Raw genomic sequence first — 17,609 nt, 5'->3', positions numbered from 1 at the left:
AAAAAAAAAAAAAAAAAACCAACAAAAAAACAAACAGAACTACAGCAGAACACAGAAAGCCAGAGCAGACTAAGTTAGAAACATCCCTCCTGAAAAGAGAAGCTTAAGTATGAAAAGCCAAAACTATGAAGAAATTTAGATATTTTAAAAATTGTTTCTTAGGATCTACAGCATTTTAAATTTTAACAAATACAACCAAACTATTTCTGAAATCCCACTAAGTCACATGGAGCTTTTCCAGTAAATTTAAGAGGAACCAGGCATATTTAAATCACTCTGAACAGCTGCAGTTTTCACTCGTAAAAGACTATTTTAAAAAAGAATGCAGAAGTGTGTTGTAATTCCTTGGTTAAACACATTTAGTACCATTTTTCTTTGGTATGAGAAAAATAATTATATTTGGCAGACTAGGGAAAAAAAAAACACCAAGTGATAAATAGGAGCCTCACCTCTCCCCTAGAGGAGTCCTTACTGGGAGATGAAGACGATGACTGCGATGTAGCCATCAGAACAGCTGTCCCCGTGGCTGGCATTGGAAGCTCCCTCTCCTCATTACCAGGACGTCTGTTCCACCCAGGATCACTCATAGGTCTCCGAACTGATGACACTATATCTGAACTCCTGCTGCGGACCAGCCTTTCTGGATAAGAGTGCCTCTGCTTGAACGCTTCTAAATCAGTTGGAATTAAAGTATGAGACCCAAAGTTTGGTAATCGAGCCTCATTACCTCCCACAGCTCCTTCCAAAATTGGTGGATCTGGTGGTGGGTGAGATGGTCTTGCATAATGTACTTTAGGCCGTACAACAGCTGACACACCTGAGGTAATAAACATAAAGGAAGCCACACACATTTTTAACATTCACTGAAATAAGTTGATACTAGCACAGAAGTACTGAATGCCAATTTTCGGCCTTTTCTTTCCGGCTTACCCTCATTCGATGACAAAGGATCAAACAGTGCAAGTAAAGAATCTGTCTGAGAAGGAGGAGATGTCAACTGACTGGCTCCTGAAATACAGACAAACAAAAGTTAGCACTGTGCAAAGAACTACCTACACATAGGGAACACTGGAAAAATAGACCAATCCCAATGAGCAAGAGGGATTACAGTCAGTGTAAATAAACAGAATTAGCAAAAGGTGATCTTAAATTGAAAGACCAGTCTCTAGTTCTACAGAATACTGGCCCCTTTGTCAAAGAAACAGTGCTAACAAATCAGGAAAACATTCAGCTTCGTGGTCAGCAAAGCTTTGAAACAGGAAAAATTGAGGAATTTTTCTTTCATTTTCAGTGCTTCTACTGCACTCCTACTAAGAACTAAAATCTAAGGATTTTAAACTTGTAATTTTAACTAATGTTGTGAGAACCCATTTACAGGTATCTTACTTACCATGGGCTGTTTCATCCATGTCAGGACTTGTCACAGAATCTTTTCCCCCAAAGTCAGAGCTACATTCAGACCTGAGATCCTCAATCTTATTAGGAATATCTTCAGATGTTGCACTAATACCTTCCACGTAACAACAAAAAACAAACAAAAAAAAAGCACCTTTAGTACTCTTTCAGACAAAAGGAGGCAAAATCCTGAAGCTCCTAAAATGTTTGGTGAGCACAGTAATAATCAAGTCCTAACTCACAGGAGTATTAGAGACATTCGGAATTTCTATATTCCCAAAATAAGTCTTCATTATTTCTGCTTTATGTCTTCAATAGTTTTAACATAGCTATGAATACACTGAAAATTGGCATTAGAAAGATGCTTCATTCTGATAAATACTTTGTGGAAAACTGGGAGCTGAAATATATATATGTGCTGATTTACTTGAAGTCATCATAATAAACAAAACACAAGAAAGTCCAAATCAACACTCCACTGCTAACCACTGCTACTGTAGCACAGATTACTTGATGCACTTTTTTATTTCTTTCATAAGATCTACTGCTTTGAAAATTCATGAATGAGGATGAAGAGTTATAACTAATTTTTCTCATTCAATTAAAGCAAGGGCAGCAAAATAGATGCTGATTGTATTCTAATATAGTGATGTTAGACAATTAAACCCACCTGATACAACACTGAGGCCTGGTGTACTGGGTCGAGAACTGACCTCCCTTACATCTGTGTCATCTGATGTGCTACCCAGCCCAGAACAGCTTTCCAGTTCTTGCAGCCTTTCCTCCTGTTTTAGATCTGGGGCTTCTACAAATGGAGACAACACAGAAGAGAGAAAAAAGTATCATTACTCAATGCTGGGCTCCCTTAAAACTCACCCACAGAAGGGAGAGAGGGGGAGTTTGATTTAACATACTAAGTTTTAAGCTAACTGAACCAATTCAGCAAGATAGTGATGCCCCAACCACATAAGCATTTAGCAAGTTTTTACTTAAATACTGTATTGCTTAGAGACAATGGTATACAACTTAACTAAAATGAATTGTGATCAAAGATAGCACTACTTAGCATCACTGGAAAAGAAAGCAAACAGAATTTTACTTTGCAACCCCTTTTCTCTCTTTTTTTAGAGCTTAAGAACTTTGTAAGTAAAAGGCTCTCTGCCTAGCAATACTTCATCCTTCTAATACTAAAAGCATTCACAAATATTAAGGCAACGTTGTTGAATGTCAGGACATCAGGACAATAGCTTCTTGAGGAATCTGAGACAGAAGGTGCTGCTTTGAATTATACACCTCTGGTTCACACTAAAGAAATAAACACAAATTACACAATTCTGACCTGAGTCGCTTGGTAATACTTCCACACTCCAGGCCTCACTTGTGGTTTCTGAGATGGTTGAACCTGTGCAAGGATCAAGCAACACAGATCCTGAACCTGGTAAACACAGCAAGCTGCCTAGCATGTTCTCTGCAGCTGCACCTGCAAAAGTAAAGCAGAAATGCATAGTGGCATATATCCTTCCTGAAGACAGATTCAATGCAAGAGAAAAATAAGACATTTTAAGTGTCCTTAAGGTAATAAAGAAAGAATATTGTAAATACAGAAATGAGTGACCAGATGCTACATAGGTCATGTGCAAAATCTTCCAATAGAAAAGATTTTCTTTAATGAATGCATACACTTATTCAGAAAGAGATGAGAAGAGCTTTGCAACTTGACCATTTTACAGCAAGCATGGAACATTTTAACATAGCAGGTGCAGAACTGAGTTACCTGCAATTTCTTGTAAACGATCTTCATCAATATTTGGATCAAAGTCACTGCCCAAGACATCTGTACTCCAAGTTTCACTCACAGTTTCTGATATATCTCTGTCATCAGTCAACCCCATCATATCACGGATTTCAAATTTACGGAGCTTGTCATCAAGATTATCCTGAGTTGTGGCTATATGAAAATAAGAAGTACTGAGTTTTTGTTTTTGTTTTTGTTTTTTTTTTTTTTTTAAGAGGCCCCTCCAACTACTTCCAATTGAAAATTTATAGGAGTACATTAAAGGGAAAAAAAAAAACCCACAAACTGACTCTGTCAGATAAGACAGCATTTAAAGTAACACTTGTAAAATACTCCTATACAAGAGATGGTGCCTAGAAGTACTGAAGTGTATTTGAAGCTAAGAAAAATCTTGGACTATATTTGGTGACATAAACCCATTAACAAATAGATAAAACATAGATAAAACTAACATGCCATAAGGAAACTCTAGACAATTCCTATAAAAAGAACTTCTCACAGAATTGCTGAGGCTGGAAGGGGCAACTGAAGTCCAAACCCCTCTACTCAAAACATGTTTAATTACAGGTTGGCTCAAGGCCATATTCAGTCATATTTTGAAAATCACATTTTGAAAATGGAGCTGGAGACTCCAAAACCCCTCTGAACAACCCATCCCAGTGTTTGACAAACACGTGCTAAAAATAAGCTAGCCAGATGCTCTAAGACTACTCCAATCCAGACCCCCCCCCCCCATTCCTTTGAAGGGAAAGTTAAGTATCAAGCAAAACTTTAAATGCACTTTCCTATAAAGGACTTAAGTCTCAAAATACCATACATTCTTCTTTTCCTATGAACTACAAGAAATACTTCTAGAGGAAAACAAAACAGCAGCAACAAAAAAAAAATCCAAATAAAAATAAATACGAAACTGATTGGACAAGGTGAGCATTTACTTATTTTTGTCCCAAACTAGGTATTTCTCAATCTTTTTCCACAGAACTTTGTCTTTCCCACCCACAGCACCACAGGAACTTGCTCCAGAGAACTTGCACTTGCCTTGTTCATGCTCCAGCAGCTGCAGAGCTTCAACACCATTGCTCCCAGAGGGACCTGCACCAAGCTCTGATACAGACTCCCCTTCCAAATCCAAAGATGATACTGAGTTGGAGCGATTTGAAGGACCTGTGAAAAAAATAATTTATTGTAAATCTAAATCTGATTTGAAAACCAGTTCTTAAATATACAGGATTAACAATCCAGGAGACAATTAACAAAAAAAACGAAGAGAAATTAAGTAGTAATCCCAATATAGAATATCAAACTGAAACTGTTTCTCTGCTCTTAATGTCTACCTTATATATACTTAACCTGCACTGTGATTTGCACTTTACATGCATAGAGGACCATATGATTATAATAACCTAAAAATACATTACCAGAGAAGGCTAGAATCTCACCATTACCATACTTGACTAAAAGTAAGTAAAGACATTGATATTAACACATTTAATTATTCATTAGCTTGCTTGCTTATTTTGAGAAGAGTAAAAACTACGTGACAGAAGTTATACAAAATAATGCCCACTGCAGAATTTGTACAAACTTCAATACTACAGATAAACCCTGCTTTGTTTTGTCTCATATCTGAGTCCAGAAACCACTCTGGACTCAGAGATATGTAATAGTTAATTAAAAGATCATGAAAAAGTCTGAGAACTCTAATTTTCGAGATAAGTCAGTTTACCTTAATATAAATAGTTCATTTTTTTAAAAAATCCCTCTGCTTTCATTTTTTAAATACGCTTCTTTTTGCCATAATTCTTAGACTAAGTTATGTCTTTACAGGTCAAAATTCAGTTCCTAACCTTTTTCTCCAAAGGACTAACAGAAAAGAAATAATCTTAGGGTAACACAGCATGATCTTTAAAATAGCAGAGATGACATGCTATGTTTAACAGAAGTTCCTTTCACAGTTAAAAGAAAAAAAGGGGACAAAACTTCTTCAAGACTTAAGTAACCCTTCACCTTCAGATATTCCTTCCAGATTATCACTGCAGAGTGAAAAGCGCAAGGTTTTATCAGGTTTACCATGGAGCTTGTTTTCATCAACAGGGACATCTCCTTGTCCGCCATCTGCAAGCTGCATATTTAAGACCTGGGGAGTGGGGGAATGAAACAATGCTTCCTTAAATTAATCTATTTCTTTCCTGATAATTACACAGTAAACAAAACATTGCATACATTTTTGCACACATTCTTTTTTTTCCTAGATGCTGATGGTACAATCAATTTTGTAACATTCCATTTGAAAAAAATAAAGTTACCTCCAAAGAGCCTGGAAAAAACACAAGGTAACCAATATGTGAACACAAGGCAAATCCTGCTAACAGACCCAGTAGCTCCCTCCTCGCCCCGGCCGTCTAGCCTAACATGTAAACTCACGGTTACACAAGGCTGCAAGAGGAAATAGTCCAACCTATCAGGCAAGATGGTAAAGATGAAAGCAGAGTGCTGTTCCATGCCTGCTGAAGGAGGAGGCTGTACGAGCAGCCCTGTCCTCAGAGGCACTCTGTGGGAGCTCACAGCAGCATGGCCACAGCTCTGCCTCACCAGAAGCCTGGCTGCTATGACGCAAGTCTGCGTTGCCAAAAACTTTGGGATCAGCATTCCAGTGCTGTCATTCACATATGCCACTCGAGGCAGAGGACAAAGCACATGGGGAGGTAATGGAATTAATTTATGCAGGCCTGGTTTGCTCTTAAGCATGTTAGACGACAAAGCCTCTTGATAAATCTGCCAGCTGCATTTTTCCTGTGTTAATATACTGACTTTCAGACCTTGCAGATGTATGAAGTTGTTGGAAAATAACTTCTAAACACAGGGAGGATTGACAGCTACAACACCCAAGTTCAGTAAGGCAAACAAACAAAACAAAGTGAGTACTTTAACTCCTGTCCTGGATTTATTGCCCAAACTCAAGTGCGACAGGTTCACTGTCCTGCTACTAAAGAACACAGAGGCTGTGTTTTTCAAAATACCTGAGCTTTGATGATGTTGCATACCTCATTTTCTGACATCATTCCTGGAGTAATCTGTGGACCTGCTCCCAAAGAAATCACCAGCACTTCTTCCGGCTGAACTTCTGGGATGGTCTCCTGGGAGGACCCTTCGTGATCCCCATGCTGATCCATGAGAATATTTGACCTACTTCTGCTACGAGTTGCTACGAAAGTATTTTGAAATATCAACATTAGAAAACTTTTCCTTGTTTAGGGAGGAAAAAAAAAAAGACAATAAAATGAAAATACAGAACTGTAATGTTTTCAGTTGGTAACATGCATGCTAACAAACTTATAAAATGCAGAGCCTTACTAGAATTTGAGAGAAGGAGCTAGTCTCTAGAAAGCGAGTACTGATGTGTGAGAAAGCAATCTTTGACAGAATGGCTTAGAGAAACAAGGTACGTTACATCCTGCTTGCCCACACATTTCTACACCAAAGATCTGCACCAATTCCAGTAACTTCAATTGGCCCAATCTTCTGACATGAGAATACAAAATAAAACCAAGTAGTAGCAGTAGATTTACCACAGTAGCCACAGAAGAGCTGTTTAGCAGCTGTAATTGGAGGTGGGAATAAGTCATCTGCACTCATTCTGTTAAAAAGACTATCCCATCCATGTAACTGGAGGGGACCTCAAGTATAACTGGTAGTCATACACGCCCACAGAACCTAGAAAAACCACATAATCTCACAACAGTCTGCCACTGGTCTAAACAAACGGGGGGAAAGTTGACAAAGTACCCAAAACAAACAGCTCTCTTTAAAAACAGATTCTGCATTTGTCAAATTGTGCATTCCAATCAGAAAAAGACTCTTAGTAAGTTAACGGAGAACATTAAGAAGTCTGTGACCAACAGAAAAGGACAAGGTTCCTATAGCTTAAAACTGTAATTTGTTGAGAAATTTTTCTCCTAAGAAGCAGAGAAAAGTGACTCAAGCAGTTGTCTGAAACACAGATGCAAAGATTCAACATCAGGTGTTGGACTGTTTTGTAGCTCCTGATCAGCCTTTTCAAGTAGCCTCATTTCCCCTGTTTGGCACTGAGAAAGGAAAAACGCCCGCGTGGAATCAAGGCTGCTAAGTATGGTAGCAGGACACCAACCATTTCTTTATTTCATCTAGGAAAAACAAGATGAGTGTGCAGAACTAACAGGCCAAGCTTTGATTTTATCACACAAACACACCTAAGGTTTGCTGTTTTTTAAAAACTACATTTACATACAAAATGAACCTCATATAGAAATCAATGAAGAAATCTGAAAAAGTAACAGAATGCCAGAGTGAACCAAAGGCATGCTGAGGTATCACGATCGTGTAACAAATAAAAGTTTCACAGAAAAGAATGGAAGGAAGGCATTACCCACCAAAAGGGGTTACTAGAGTTATATGAGCTGAAAGATTGGTAGCAGAGGTATCCCAGGCAGTAATGGCTGCCAATTGCTGTCCTGGATTTCGAAAGCATTAAAATGAAACAAAAGAAATCAAAATTTTGAGCAACGACACTATTTTATGATATAAAATAAATGCTATTGTGCCAATACTTCATAGATTTAAGAGCAGAGCTATTCAGATGCAGAGTAAAAACAACATGGGATAGGTTTGTTTGGAGGTTTGGGTTCCTGTGTCTCTTAACTGGCTCCACATAGTTGGAACCCACTACAAACTAATACCAAATCTCTCAAATGAACAAAAACATCCCATGTGGTCATGCCTACGTTAATATACACCAGAGAAGAGCACCATTCCTATTTTAACAGAAAACATTACCAAAATGGAAAAGTTCAAGACTCAGAAATGCTAGTGAAAGAGAGAGGGGAAAAAGACCAACAACCTAAAATTGCATTACAGTATACTACCACAATTAGATCAGGCAGATAACGGAGAAGAAAAGAGACCGTCTCTTCTTAACGCACTCTCTGAAAGTTCTACTCCTTCTTCACATCAGCTCCCTTCTAAGACTCAATCATTTTAATTTTACTCTGTCCCACTAACGAAGTGTTAGAGCTTCCATTTACCACTTTCCTCAGCAAACTTCCCATCTTCAAATTTTCCCATTATTACCCTTTGCACTATCCTGAACAACAGCAACATCAGCTGTTGTTCTCCAGAGTGGAGAACACTGTGCTTGGATCAGAAAGTGCTACTAGCCTGTCTATGCAAAAGAAAATACTTCACCACCTGCACATGAAAAGTAGAACTGAAGGTGCAGCTAAAGAGAACGCCTATAAAGAGCACTGAAAAAATAGTAAAGAAAAATGCATTGGGTATCAAAAAGCATACAAGACCATTTACTGTCCTTACCTATCGGTAATCGATTTTTTTTGTTAGCTGGAGTAGTTGCAGGAGAGAGCTGGGGGGTGTTATACGGCGTCATTTCAAGGCTGCTACTTTTCCCTGGTTTGTTCTGGGGTAAGTTTGCTAGCAAGTTTTCCAAAGCCATCCGATCTTCCTTAAGTTGATCACTCAACATTACATTTCGCATGAAACCAACCTACAAATTTAGAATTTGTGTTAAGAGTTGCAGCGTAAGTTATCAGCCCTGTTTATCAACTGCCTGTAAACATATGGGGCAAGTTTATTTTACTTCTATTTAAAAGCTCAAGAGATTACCAGAGTAGTTAGCTGGCTGTATGTCATGTAAACCACTGTTCTACTCAGCCCCTCCAGAAGGTTGACAGAAGACATGGGAGGAGTTTCAACTGCACGGCCATCAATAACGACATCCAGGAAAGCTGCAACACAGCTCTACAAGGGAAGAAGTTTGGAAACAAAGACCATTTACCAGAGATTAAAAAGAACTTCAGTTCACTAACACAAGAGCTAAATATTTTACATAGTAATCCAAGCTTTGCTTCCTATTCTTAAGATTTCAGGATAAAATACCATGCATCATTAAAACCACTGAAAGTAAGGTAAGGAAAGCCTGCAGTTAGTTTTAGTACTTCTGATCTTTCCCGTATTCAAAAATGATAACTCACTTAAGTGTTTCATTGCAGTGTTCAGATTTTCAATAGGAGTTACACTGCTTATGGCAAACAATCTGTCCTAAAAAAAAATGTGCTGAGCACAGACTAGAAGTGAAACAAAGAGGCACCATGCAGCATCACTTTCTAACCTGTTACTTGTATAATAAATGTGTAAGTTCGTACCAATGACACACAATAATTGTAATTAGCAAAAATCTTCAAGTTACATAAACAGATCAACTTTTTTTTTTTTAAATATGCAGCAGTAAACCAAAACCCCTTCGTTCCACTGTTCTTATGAAGTAACTGCGGAATTGCTATGGAGGACTGACAATAACAGCGGAAAAGGAGAACAAAAAAAGCAAGAAAGGAACAGAATTTCCTTGTGCTACCAAATTACTTTTTCCAATGCTAGATTTTGCACAGAAGTTGTCTGCAGATCCAAGTTTTTTCTTTAGGTTCAGAAGAAAAACACAGACAGCAATTCAGAGTTTCCACTTGAACTTGCCTTAATGTCTTTTCTACATTTCCTTTTAAAAAGCAGCATTATGCCAGAGTAGAATTGAGAATCCCTGAACCTTGAATTTAGTACTCAAGATTTTGTTCCCAGCTCTGTGTAGGATTTAATCTGCTTTTCAGTACATGTAACACATAAATCAACTGCTTAGCAAGTCGTTTGCAATGTCTGAACAAAGAAGCTGCAGAAGGATGAAGCACACCCAGGAGTCCCAGCTCCTTTTAGTTCAGACTCTTACTTTGTCGAATTTAGCAAGGTTGCTCTTCATACGTGGATCTCCCTCTTCAGAACCTGTCATTGCCAACTGCTGCAGAAGTCTCCCAACCTGGAAAGAGATGAACTATGAGGAATAAGCATTTCAAAACAACATCAAGATGAACTCTGCCATAACAATCAATTAAGACAACTCCTCCATTTCACAAATAATAAAAACCAAAAGTAGTTGTGGTATTTAAGTAGTACACTGCGCATGCAGATTTTCTATGTGTGTCCATAATTCCCTCCCAGGAACAAAGCATATTTGTTTTCACAACGTAACCTAGATTCAACTCTCAGTTCTCACATCTCAAATCTGGACATTCTGAATGGCTGTATATACTTCATTAAGTGAAAGCTGGAGGAAAAAAAGTAGGAAGAGAGCCAACTCCAGGCCAGAGAAAATAATCCTTATTAATCACCAACTGCAAACCACTCTCAGCTTTAAAGAGTTGCCAATTGCAAGCTCTGTTACAACCTGCAGGCAGCAACACTGGACAAGATTGCTTATGTATCTCTGAAAAATACTGCAAGGCCCTGTTAGTAAAGTGCAGCAAGTAAAATTCACCACAGTAATTTTCTGTGGGAATCACTTACTGTCCAGTTCACAGACATTCAAAAGCAGGCTGTTATATCTGTGGGGAATATCCTCCACTAAATGTAATGATGCCTAATGTCATCAGGCAACAGTTCTATATTCTGTCAACAAATTGCTTGAGATTTACACAAGTATTCCTCACGAGGGCTGAGGAATGCCTTAAGGTCTAATAAAACAGGAGGCTGCTACCAGCAGACAAACTGCTGCCTGACATTTTTTGTCAAATACCTGACATAATACAATGTTACTTTACAAACACTACAGAATTCATCTTAAAGCATAAATATAACTGCAGCTTCCACTCCTCTGAATAGCTCTCATAAAGTATATTTGCCCCTTTTGTAAGAGAGAAAGGAATGCATTCTACAGTGCTTTTCAAGTCAGTATTTCATGCAAACAGGCACATTAACTTTAAAACACGCCTCCTGAGCAATGATGACACAAGCATTATATTAGCATTTGTCTCATCTATAGGATGAACAATGCTCTATCTTTTAATGATACCACCTGTTGCAGCAGAAAAAAAAACACCAAGAACATTTCTCTCCATGTCTTTTTTAGATGAGTTCTAAATGAGTCATACCTGCATCAGATTAAATCTCGCCACTTCATTTATAGGTGCATCAGAAATTATCCCATACTGCTCTGGATTAACAATTGCAGGACAGATGAAACATGCTAGAAGGAGATCTGTGCACATTGCTCTGACCTCCCCAACCTCCAGTCTGTCTACACACGAGAGCGTTTTGTACATTTGTGACACGATCCATCGCAAGCTATGTGGAAAACAGTACGTATTTTGTTTCAGATAGCCAATGAACTTGTTCACCAGGGTCACCAGCTTCGCCTCATTGGAGTCAACCATTTCTTGGACTCTTTGCTTAAATTTTTCTGTGCCTTTCTCTCCAAACAACTTTTCCTGTTGGACTGGAGAGAATCTCTCAATTAATTTGTTTGGATCAGTTTCCAGATGATCTTCATCTTCAACCAGAAGCTGCATGATTGGCTCATGTAAAGTTGCAGTAAGAAAGAGTTTCGCAGAAAAAAGTCCTTCAGAGAAAAGTTTGAATAAGATGCTGAACGCACAAGTGCCTCGTCTCAACAGCCGCCTAGGGTTGTCACTTTCCTTAAGTTCAAATTCGATCAAGTAACGAAGGACCTGCAGGAGGTAGCTCTCATCCTCCTGCATGATGCAGTTGCCATAAATGGAGGTAAAGACTGTGTGAATGACACTCTGGGTGTTGTCCTGGTTGAGCTTCTCTCCAGCAACCAGACAGGACGCGATAAGCCTAGGGTTCTCTCTCAATCTGTTTAGGAACTCTCCATAAGCAGTCTCCTGAAATCCCAACTGCTTATATCCATCCACAAACTGCGTATCCTCCAAGATTTTAGCATGCTGACAGCATTCAGCAGGAGAAGCTTCCGCACTTAAAGAAAAACATTGAAACACTCTAAGTAAACTCTTAAGCAGACAAATTTACCAGATGTCACATAGCCCATCTGTTCACACAAAAGATGTCTTCCCATATAGTTAACCCAAACGATTTCCAAATTCAGGAATAAGAACAGTTTGTTCCTATAAACCACAAAGAGCAGCAAAGCAAATACACACATTAGAAAGATGGTAGTTTAAGCAGACAACGAACAAGTCTCTCTGGTGAGTCAGATGCCTCAGATTAGATTTGTTTTTGAAAAGTACTATTTTTGTAATTAGTACAGCAAAGGACTCTAGAGAGTGACTGTGAAAAATCTGGTAGTTTTGCTGCAATTCATAGAAGTTCAAGTATCTGTTCTCCCCAGGGCCACCACCCCTCCAAGTCACCTTGTTATGATCAGTCTGTCCAAGTTAATCCGTTGCTGCTTGGAAATCCATGCTGTGCGGTACAGCTTTTCAGCTGTCTTCAACACGTCTGCGTTCAGCCTCTGAATAAGTTGCTTTTCTGAGTTTACATACAGTCGTTCCTGCTTGAGGTGATGAGCCAGTGTGTGTATATCCAGCTTCACCATCTTTGACAGCAGACTACACAGTACTCACTGAAAGTAGGAAAAAAAGGAATGAAATCAGTGAATTCCAACAGTAATGGAAACAAGTTCTGTCAGCCCCAACAAGGTAATAAGCATAAGTAACAAAGTAAGGAGGCCATAAGCTTAGCAGTAAATACTTCTGTGCCCATTCTGCCTCCATGTAAGGTTTTCTAGCTGCCAGTTTCATTAATACCTTGTCACTTCAGCACAACAGGAACACTTGCACAGCAGCCAGTGGTATCTCCAGCTCACACTCACCAACTGAAATAGTCATACAGTGCCACACCACAAGGCTTACACCACACTCCAGCACACAGAGTAAAGAAATGGGCTGGAGGAGAGCTGCACCAGTGCCATAGCCTAGGGAGCTCAGGGAGACAGCGAGGAGTTGTCCCATTGTGCCACCTGCATGGCGAACAGGGAAGTTTTGTGCTTCCTACTTTCCACTGAAGCACACCACAAGGATGTGGGCACAGTTATCTCCAGACTGCTACAACAAATGTCACCTCTCACCTTTGTGTAACTTCTTTGCTAGATAAATAAATTAACTGCTAGAAAAAGCAGCAGCTGGAAATAAGTCTGAGGATGCTGCTCAGCAATAGAACTCGTTCAGAAAAAGAGGACCAATCCAAAAGTGTTTTTTAAAGAGAGAAACTGAAACAAGCAGAGGTTTTCCTATCACAGCAGTGTCAAAATAAGCCAAGCAATCAACACTAGCCACTGTTCTGTCTGAGTTTTTTCTGATTGTGAAGTCAGAGGTTACACTTATTACCATTATGTGAGCAGGAGAGTTCAGTACCAGGCAGAACAAGTTCAAGCAAACTTTGTTCAAGCAAATCCAGTTAACTCAACTGAAGAAAAAATAACATAAATTGTATAATGTTGACATGGGAAAGGGTAGAACCCCATAGATTGGATTATGTCTCCATGGAATCATTAACAGCCACGGGGCTGCTTCTTCACCAGAATGAACAGCAATACTAAATAATTTGGGAAGAAAAAGGGTTTGATCCATATATCATACATAGCTGTCAGACACACTGGCAACGGCTACATGACAGAGCTGTCAGAGGGACGTGGTGGAGAACCCTTGAAAGCTGTGCTAGAGTTAAACAGAAAACCTACTTCCCATAATCTGCAACCATCCCAGAGAAGCCCAGCTCTACAAGACCATTTATTCCATGCTTGAGAAACTACAAATAATTTACCAGGCGCTCTCTTTTTACTGTTTTAAAGATCTGTGGTTCACTGCTCAGCAAAGCAGGAGACGATCTTCTCTGAAGAATACAGATTAGCTCCCTAATCAGGCAAGGTTTTACATTTGTTTGTGCTTGTTGGTGTTTTTTCCTAGTGTGAGAGCCTGATAACCAGGCATGCTGGCAGCGATGGCCACTCCTTGGCTGCGTAATTATGTCAGGTTAAAACTATAAATGAAAGAACAAAAACACTAGCAGAGACAGAAACAGATACTGTCACACGTCTTTATGCATTCCTAGCAAATACGCAGACCTGTACACAAAGCTCTCTTTAAAAAGGAAAAGCAAGCTAACAAAAAACATGACCCTAACCAGCAGTTACAGTTCATGCATTTATGCTATTCAAAGAAGAGACTGAACAAGGAACTTCAAGGATGCAGTGATTCTGATGTATTTAACTAGGGCAGTCTCAGACAAATGATTAGAAAAAAGAAATGCTGACATCACTGCCAAAGTTATTTGAGAAATGAACAATAACTTCTTGCAACTCATTTTTATTTTTAGTCACAGAATTTTAGGGCTTTCAGGAAAACAGCACCAAACTTGATATTGTCTGTAAAAATTAACTTCTGTTTTGGACTATCACCTGTTGATGTCAACTAGGGAAAAGAATCCATTTAACTGTACCTACTATGATATCTGTAGAACTACCGTCTGTCTTTTCAGGAGCTCTCCAGTGTAAAGCTGTATTTAATGGTGTTCATGGTTTACCAAACTTCAACAGTTTTAATTGGTCGTTTGAAGGTGATCACTTGGAGGCTCTACATTTCTAACAGAAAGTTAGTTCAGGTGGCTATCCTCAAAGTCAGCACAAAAGGTAACAGCTGCCTGGGAAGAATACACTATTTCTAGTAAGCAGCCATTGATGCAGCTGTTAGATTGCCAAGAACTTCTTCTAGAGCTAAGGGCAATTAATCAAAAGAGAAATTTAAAAAAAATCAGCTAATAGAAAGCAAGTACAACTCCCAGGTAGTCTGGAGCCCAAATACGCACATACATAATGCGTCTGGTCAGCAGACAAAAAGCACAACAGAACACTGCTGTGATCTGTAATGTCACCTATCGATACGCTATCAATCTGCCACTATATCTGAGACTCTTCTCTATCTGCACCACAGAATACAAACGTAACGAAAGTGAGAGGAGAACTGCTTTGAAACTGAGCTGTGAGAGGTCAGTAAGCATGACTGTTTTCTCAGGAACTGTGAAAATGCACAGGGCAACATGCTGACTGTCTGACAACAGTTTGTGCCCTACATACACGACAGAGGGATCAGCAGCTTCCTTAGCTTTACAGTCCTCCATAATATTAAACTTGTTGACAACCACCAATTGCTACCAAAATACACCTCTGTTGATGAGGAATGCCTCATTCACACCTATTACCAGTTATTAGAAACAAATTATTCCACAGTCATGCAAGCATAGCAAGAATCAGTGCAAACAAGTGGGTGTTCACCTTCCGTGACTGGCAGACGTCTGAGAACACTAGAGATGGAAAGCTGGAACTGTGACACATATGGACCTTCAGCAGCCTTCAGACTCACTCTAAAGAAAGCATAAAGCACAGTCAAAAACAACCCAACCAACCTAGTTGAACAAAATGCACATGCTATCACTCTCTTCACACACTGGTATTCACACAGCCTGTATTTGAAAAGGAAATCTATTCTTAATATACCTACATGATGCCTCCCCTCCAAAAACCCCTTCCTTTCATGATCGGTACAAGCAGACAACAGCTGCATTCTTTAACCTTCCCACGCCGCACAGCATTCACGCCATGCCAGAGCTCAGGACAAGAGCTTCAAGAAGCAATTAGCCACACTTACGTATTTGGTAATGCACTGCAGCAGGCAGCAACAGAACAGACAGAATGGCAGCCACCTCAGCTGCTACTAGTTCCTGTTTATCAGCTTCTCATAAATACAGAAGCCACCCAAAATTACCCAATTACCTACTTTACAACGATCATCCATCGGATTTGAAATAAAAAGTGTCTGCGTGCAATTGTACGAAGGAGGTGGTTTAGGAAATTTAGAAATCCAACCATCTGACGCAGTTGAAGAAACAACAGATATTAAATAACTCCTGCTATTTGCAAACCATTTTTCAATCCTGGTAACTTCATTTTGATAGAAAAATACTTCAATTCTTCTAAGACCGCTTAATAAGCTACTAACTGGAAAACTTACTGCAGCAATTCAAACAATTTCACCTCACGATGCCCCATCACAACAGACTGTGTGAGCTGACAGCATCTAAGATGTTTTGCTCTACTATCAGCATGCCCTGAGTTCTTCAGAATCCAAGGCAATCTATGCCTTTGGTAAACATGGACATAAACTGCTTCTCGCATTCAGAAGTCCCGTAAAGCACTCCCTTATCTTTGGGTGCTGAATAGCAGCACACAGAGCGTGTGTTTTGTACTGTGGAACACAGAAACAAGTGGCACCTCTGTTACACAGTTCTGCAGTTCAGCTGACAGAAGAGTAAGCAAAGCAGCAAATACTGCCACAGTACACTAAATTCTTCTTCCTCCTCCAGCATTTCCTGCTCAGGGTTATTTGTTCTTCCTGTGTCTGCTAAGCAAGACTCAGCTTCCAAAGCAAGTTTGGGCAGATCAACTGCAGGGAGGGCAGAGCAAGGCCAAACTGAGATCGTTCCTTCTTACTGAGAAAGAATTCCTAAGCAAACTTGAATAGCTTCCATGCTAATGTACCCCAGATGAAAACATCTCATCTTCATTAACATTTATAGTAATAACAAACAAGCCTTCTTTACATAAGCTAACAACCTATCTCCCAAAGTTGAGCTAAAAAACAAAACAAAACAAAAACAAAAAAAAAACATTTTTTGGTTCACCATGACTTAGGATTTACCTGCTGAACCCTCACATTACAACGCCCACTACATCAAAACACACAACGTGCAAAACGCATTTAAATTTGCTGCAATTCAACTATCTAATCAACATTAACATGAAACACGTACCTCGAGTTTGCTTCTGCTCTGTGCAACCAACACTGAACACAAGATCTGTGTGCAAGAGCACTTCATTTCTCGGGTCCCTCATTAACAGGGCATATCAGGAACGCATAGGCTCAGCTGCCTACTAAATTGCCAGCTGTGGCACTACAGCAGGCACAAGAGTCAACAGGAGCACGTAACCACCAAAACCTGCTCCAGCAGCTCGCGCTGTTAGAAAGAGTCGCTCGCCCTACTTAATGAGTCACACTAATTAACTCCCGTGCAGAACCTGAAGTTGGCGGTTCCGCAGCCCCCCGCGCAGGCTGCGGCTCCTCGGAGCGGCACACGTTCTCCAGGGCCCGCCGAACCGCACAGCCAAACCCACACCTACAGCACCTGCGACGTCCCGAAACCCACCGCAGCGCAGCCGCTCTGAAGCCCTTTTCCTGAAGCCACGAGCGCAGCTGACGCTAATTTGCAGAAGCGTGCTTCTTTCAGATCCCCCCAAGCGCAGCCCCCACTCGGGGCGCACCGCACGGCTCCCCCTCAGCGGCGGGCACAGCCCGCTCCTTCAGAGCGCCGTCGTGACTTTGCAAGAACGAGAGACGGACACTCGCCTGTCCAAAGTCCTCCGGCACGAAGCCTCTCGGTGACAAAAAAGGAAGTCACGACAATGCCCAAGTTACAAGTTCTAAGCCTCCGTCAGACGGAACCCGTAAATCCGGCGGTCCCGGCGCTCACGCCGCTCCGCAGCCGCGCCGTCCCGCCGCAGAGCACGAAGGGCCGC

At 40.2% G+C, this 17,609-nt stretch overlaps 2 protein-coding genes across 2 annotated transcripts in view; one reads left to right on the top strand and one right to left on the bottom strand.

The window, feature by feature from the left end:
* Nucleotides 1–17,573, bottom strand: part of GAPVD1 (GTPase activating protein and VPS9 domains 1) — a 28,983-nt gene extending 11,410 nt beyond the window's left edge. The window contains 16 exon segments of the mRNA XM_019621550.2: nucleotides 450–817; nucleotides 931–1,008; nucleotides 1,391–1,510; nucleotides 2,066–2,200; nucleotides 2,735–2,875; nucleotides 3,170–3,343; nucleotides 4,229–4,354; nucleotides 5,198–5,327; nucleotides 6,235–6,395; nucleotides 8,537–8,726; nucleotides 8,846–8,980; nucleotides 9,957–10,043; nucleotides 11,155–11,998; nucleotides 12,394–12,605; nucleotides 15,312–15,400; nucleotides 16,847–17,573. Coding sequence (XP_019477095.1) covers nucleotides 450–817; nucleotides 931–1,008; nucleotides 1,391–1,510; nucleotides 2,066–2,200; nucleotides 2,735–2,875; nucleotides 3,170–3,343; nucleotides 4,229–4,354; nucleotides 5,198–5,327; nucleotides 6,235–6,395; nucleotides 8,537–8,726; nucleotides 8,846–8,980; nucleotides 9,957–10,043; nucleotides 11,155–11,998; nucleotides 12,394–12,578 — 2,874 coding nt within the window. The 5' untranslated portion in view covers nucleotides 12,579–12,605; nucleotides 15,312–15,400; nucleotides 16,847–17,573.
* HSPA5 (heat shock protein family A (Hsp70) member 5) overlaps nucleotides 14,853–17,609 on the top strand; it is a 6,510-nt gene continuing 3,753 nt past the window's right edge. Inside the window, exons 1-2 of the mRNA XM_010721161.1 lie at nucleotides 14,853–14,988; nucleotides 17,321–17,471. Coding sequence (XP_010719463.1) covers nucleotides 14,853–14,988; nucleotides 17,321–17,471 — 287 coding nt within the window. The remainder of the gene's footprint in view (nucleotides 14,989–17,320; nucleotides 17,472–17,609) is intronic.

This window comes from Meleagris gallopavo, chromosome 19 (assembly GCF_000146605.3).
Source record: "Meleagris gallopavo isolate NT-WF06-2002-E0010 breed Aviagen turkey brand Nicholas breeding stock chromosome 19, Turkey_5.1, whole genome shotgun sequence".
NCBI lineage: Eukaryota > Metazoa > Chordata > Aves > Galliformes > Phasianidae > Meleagris > Meleagris gallopavo.
This window is presented reverse-complemented; position numbering and strand designations above follow the sequence as displayed.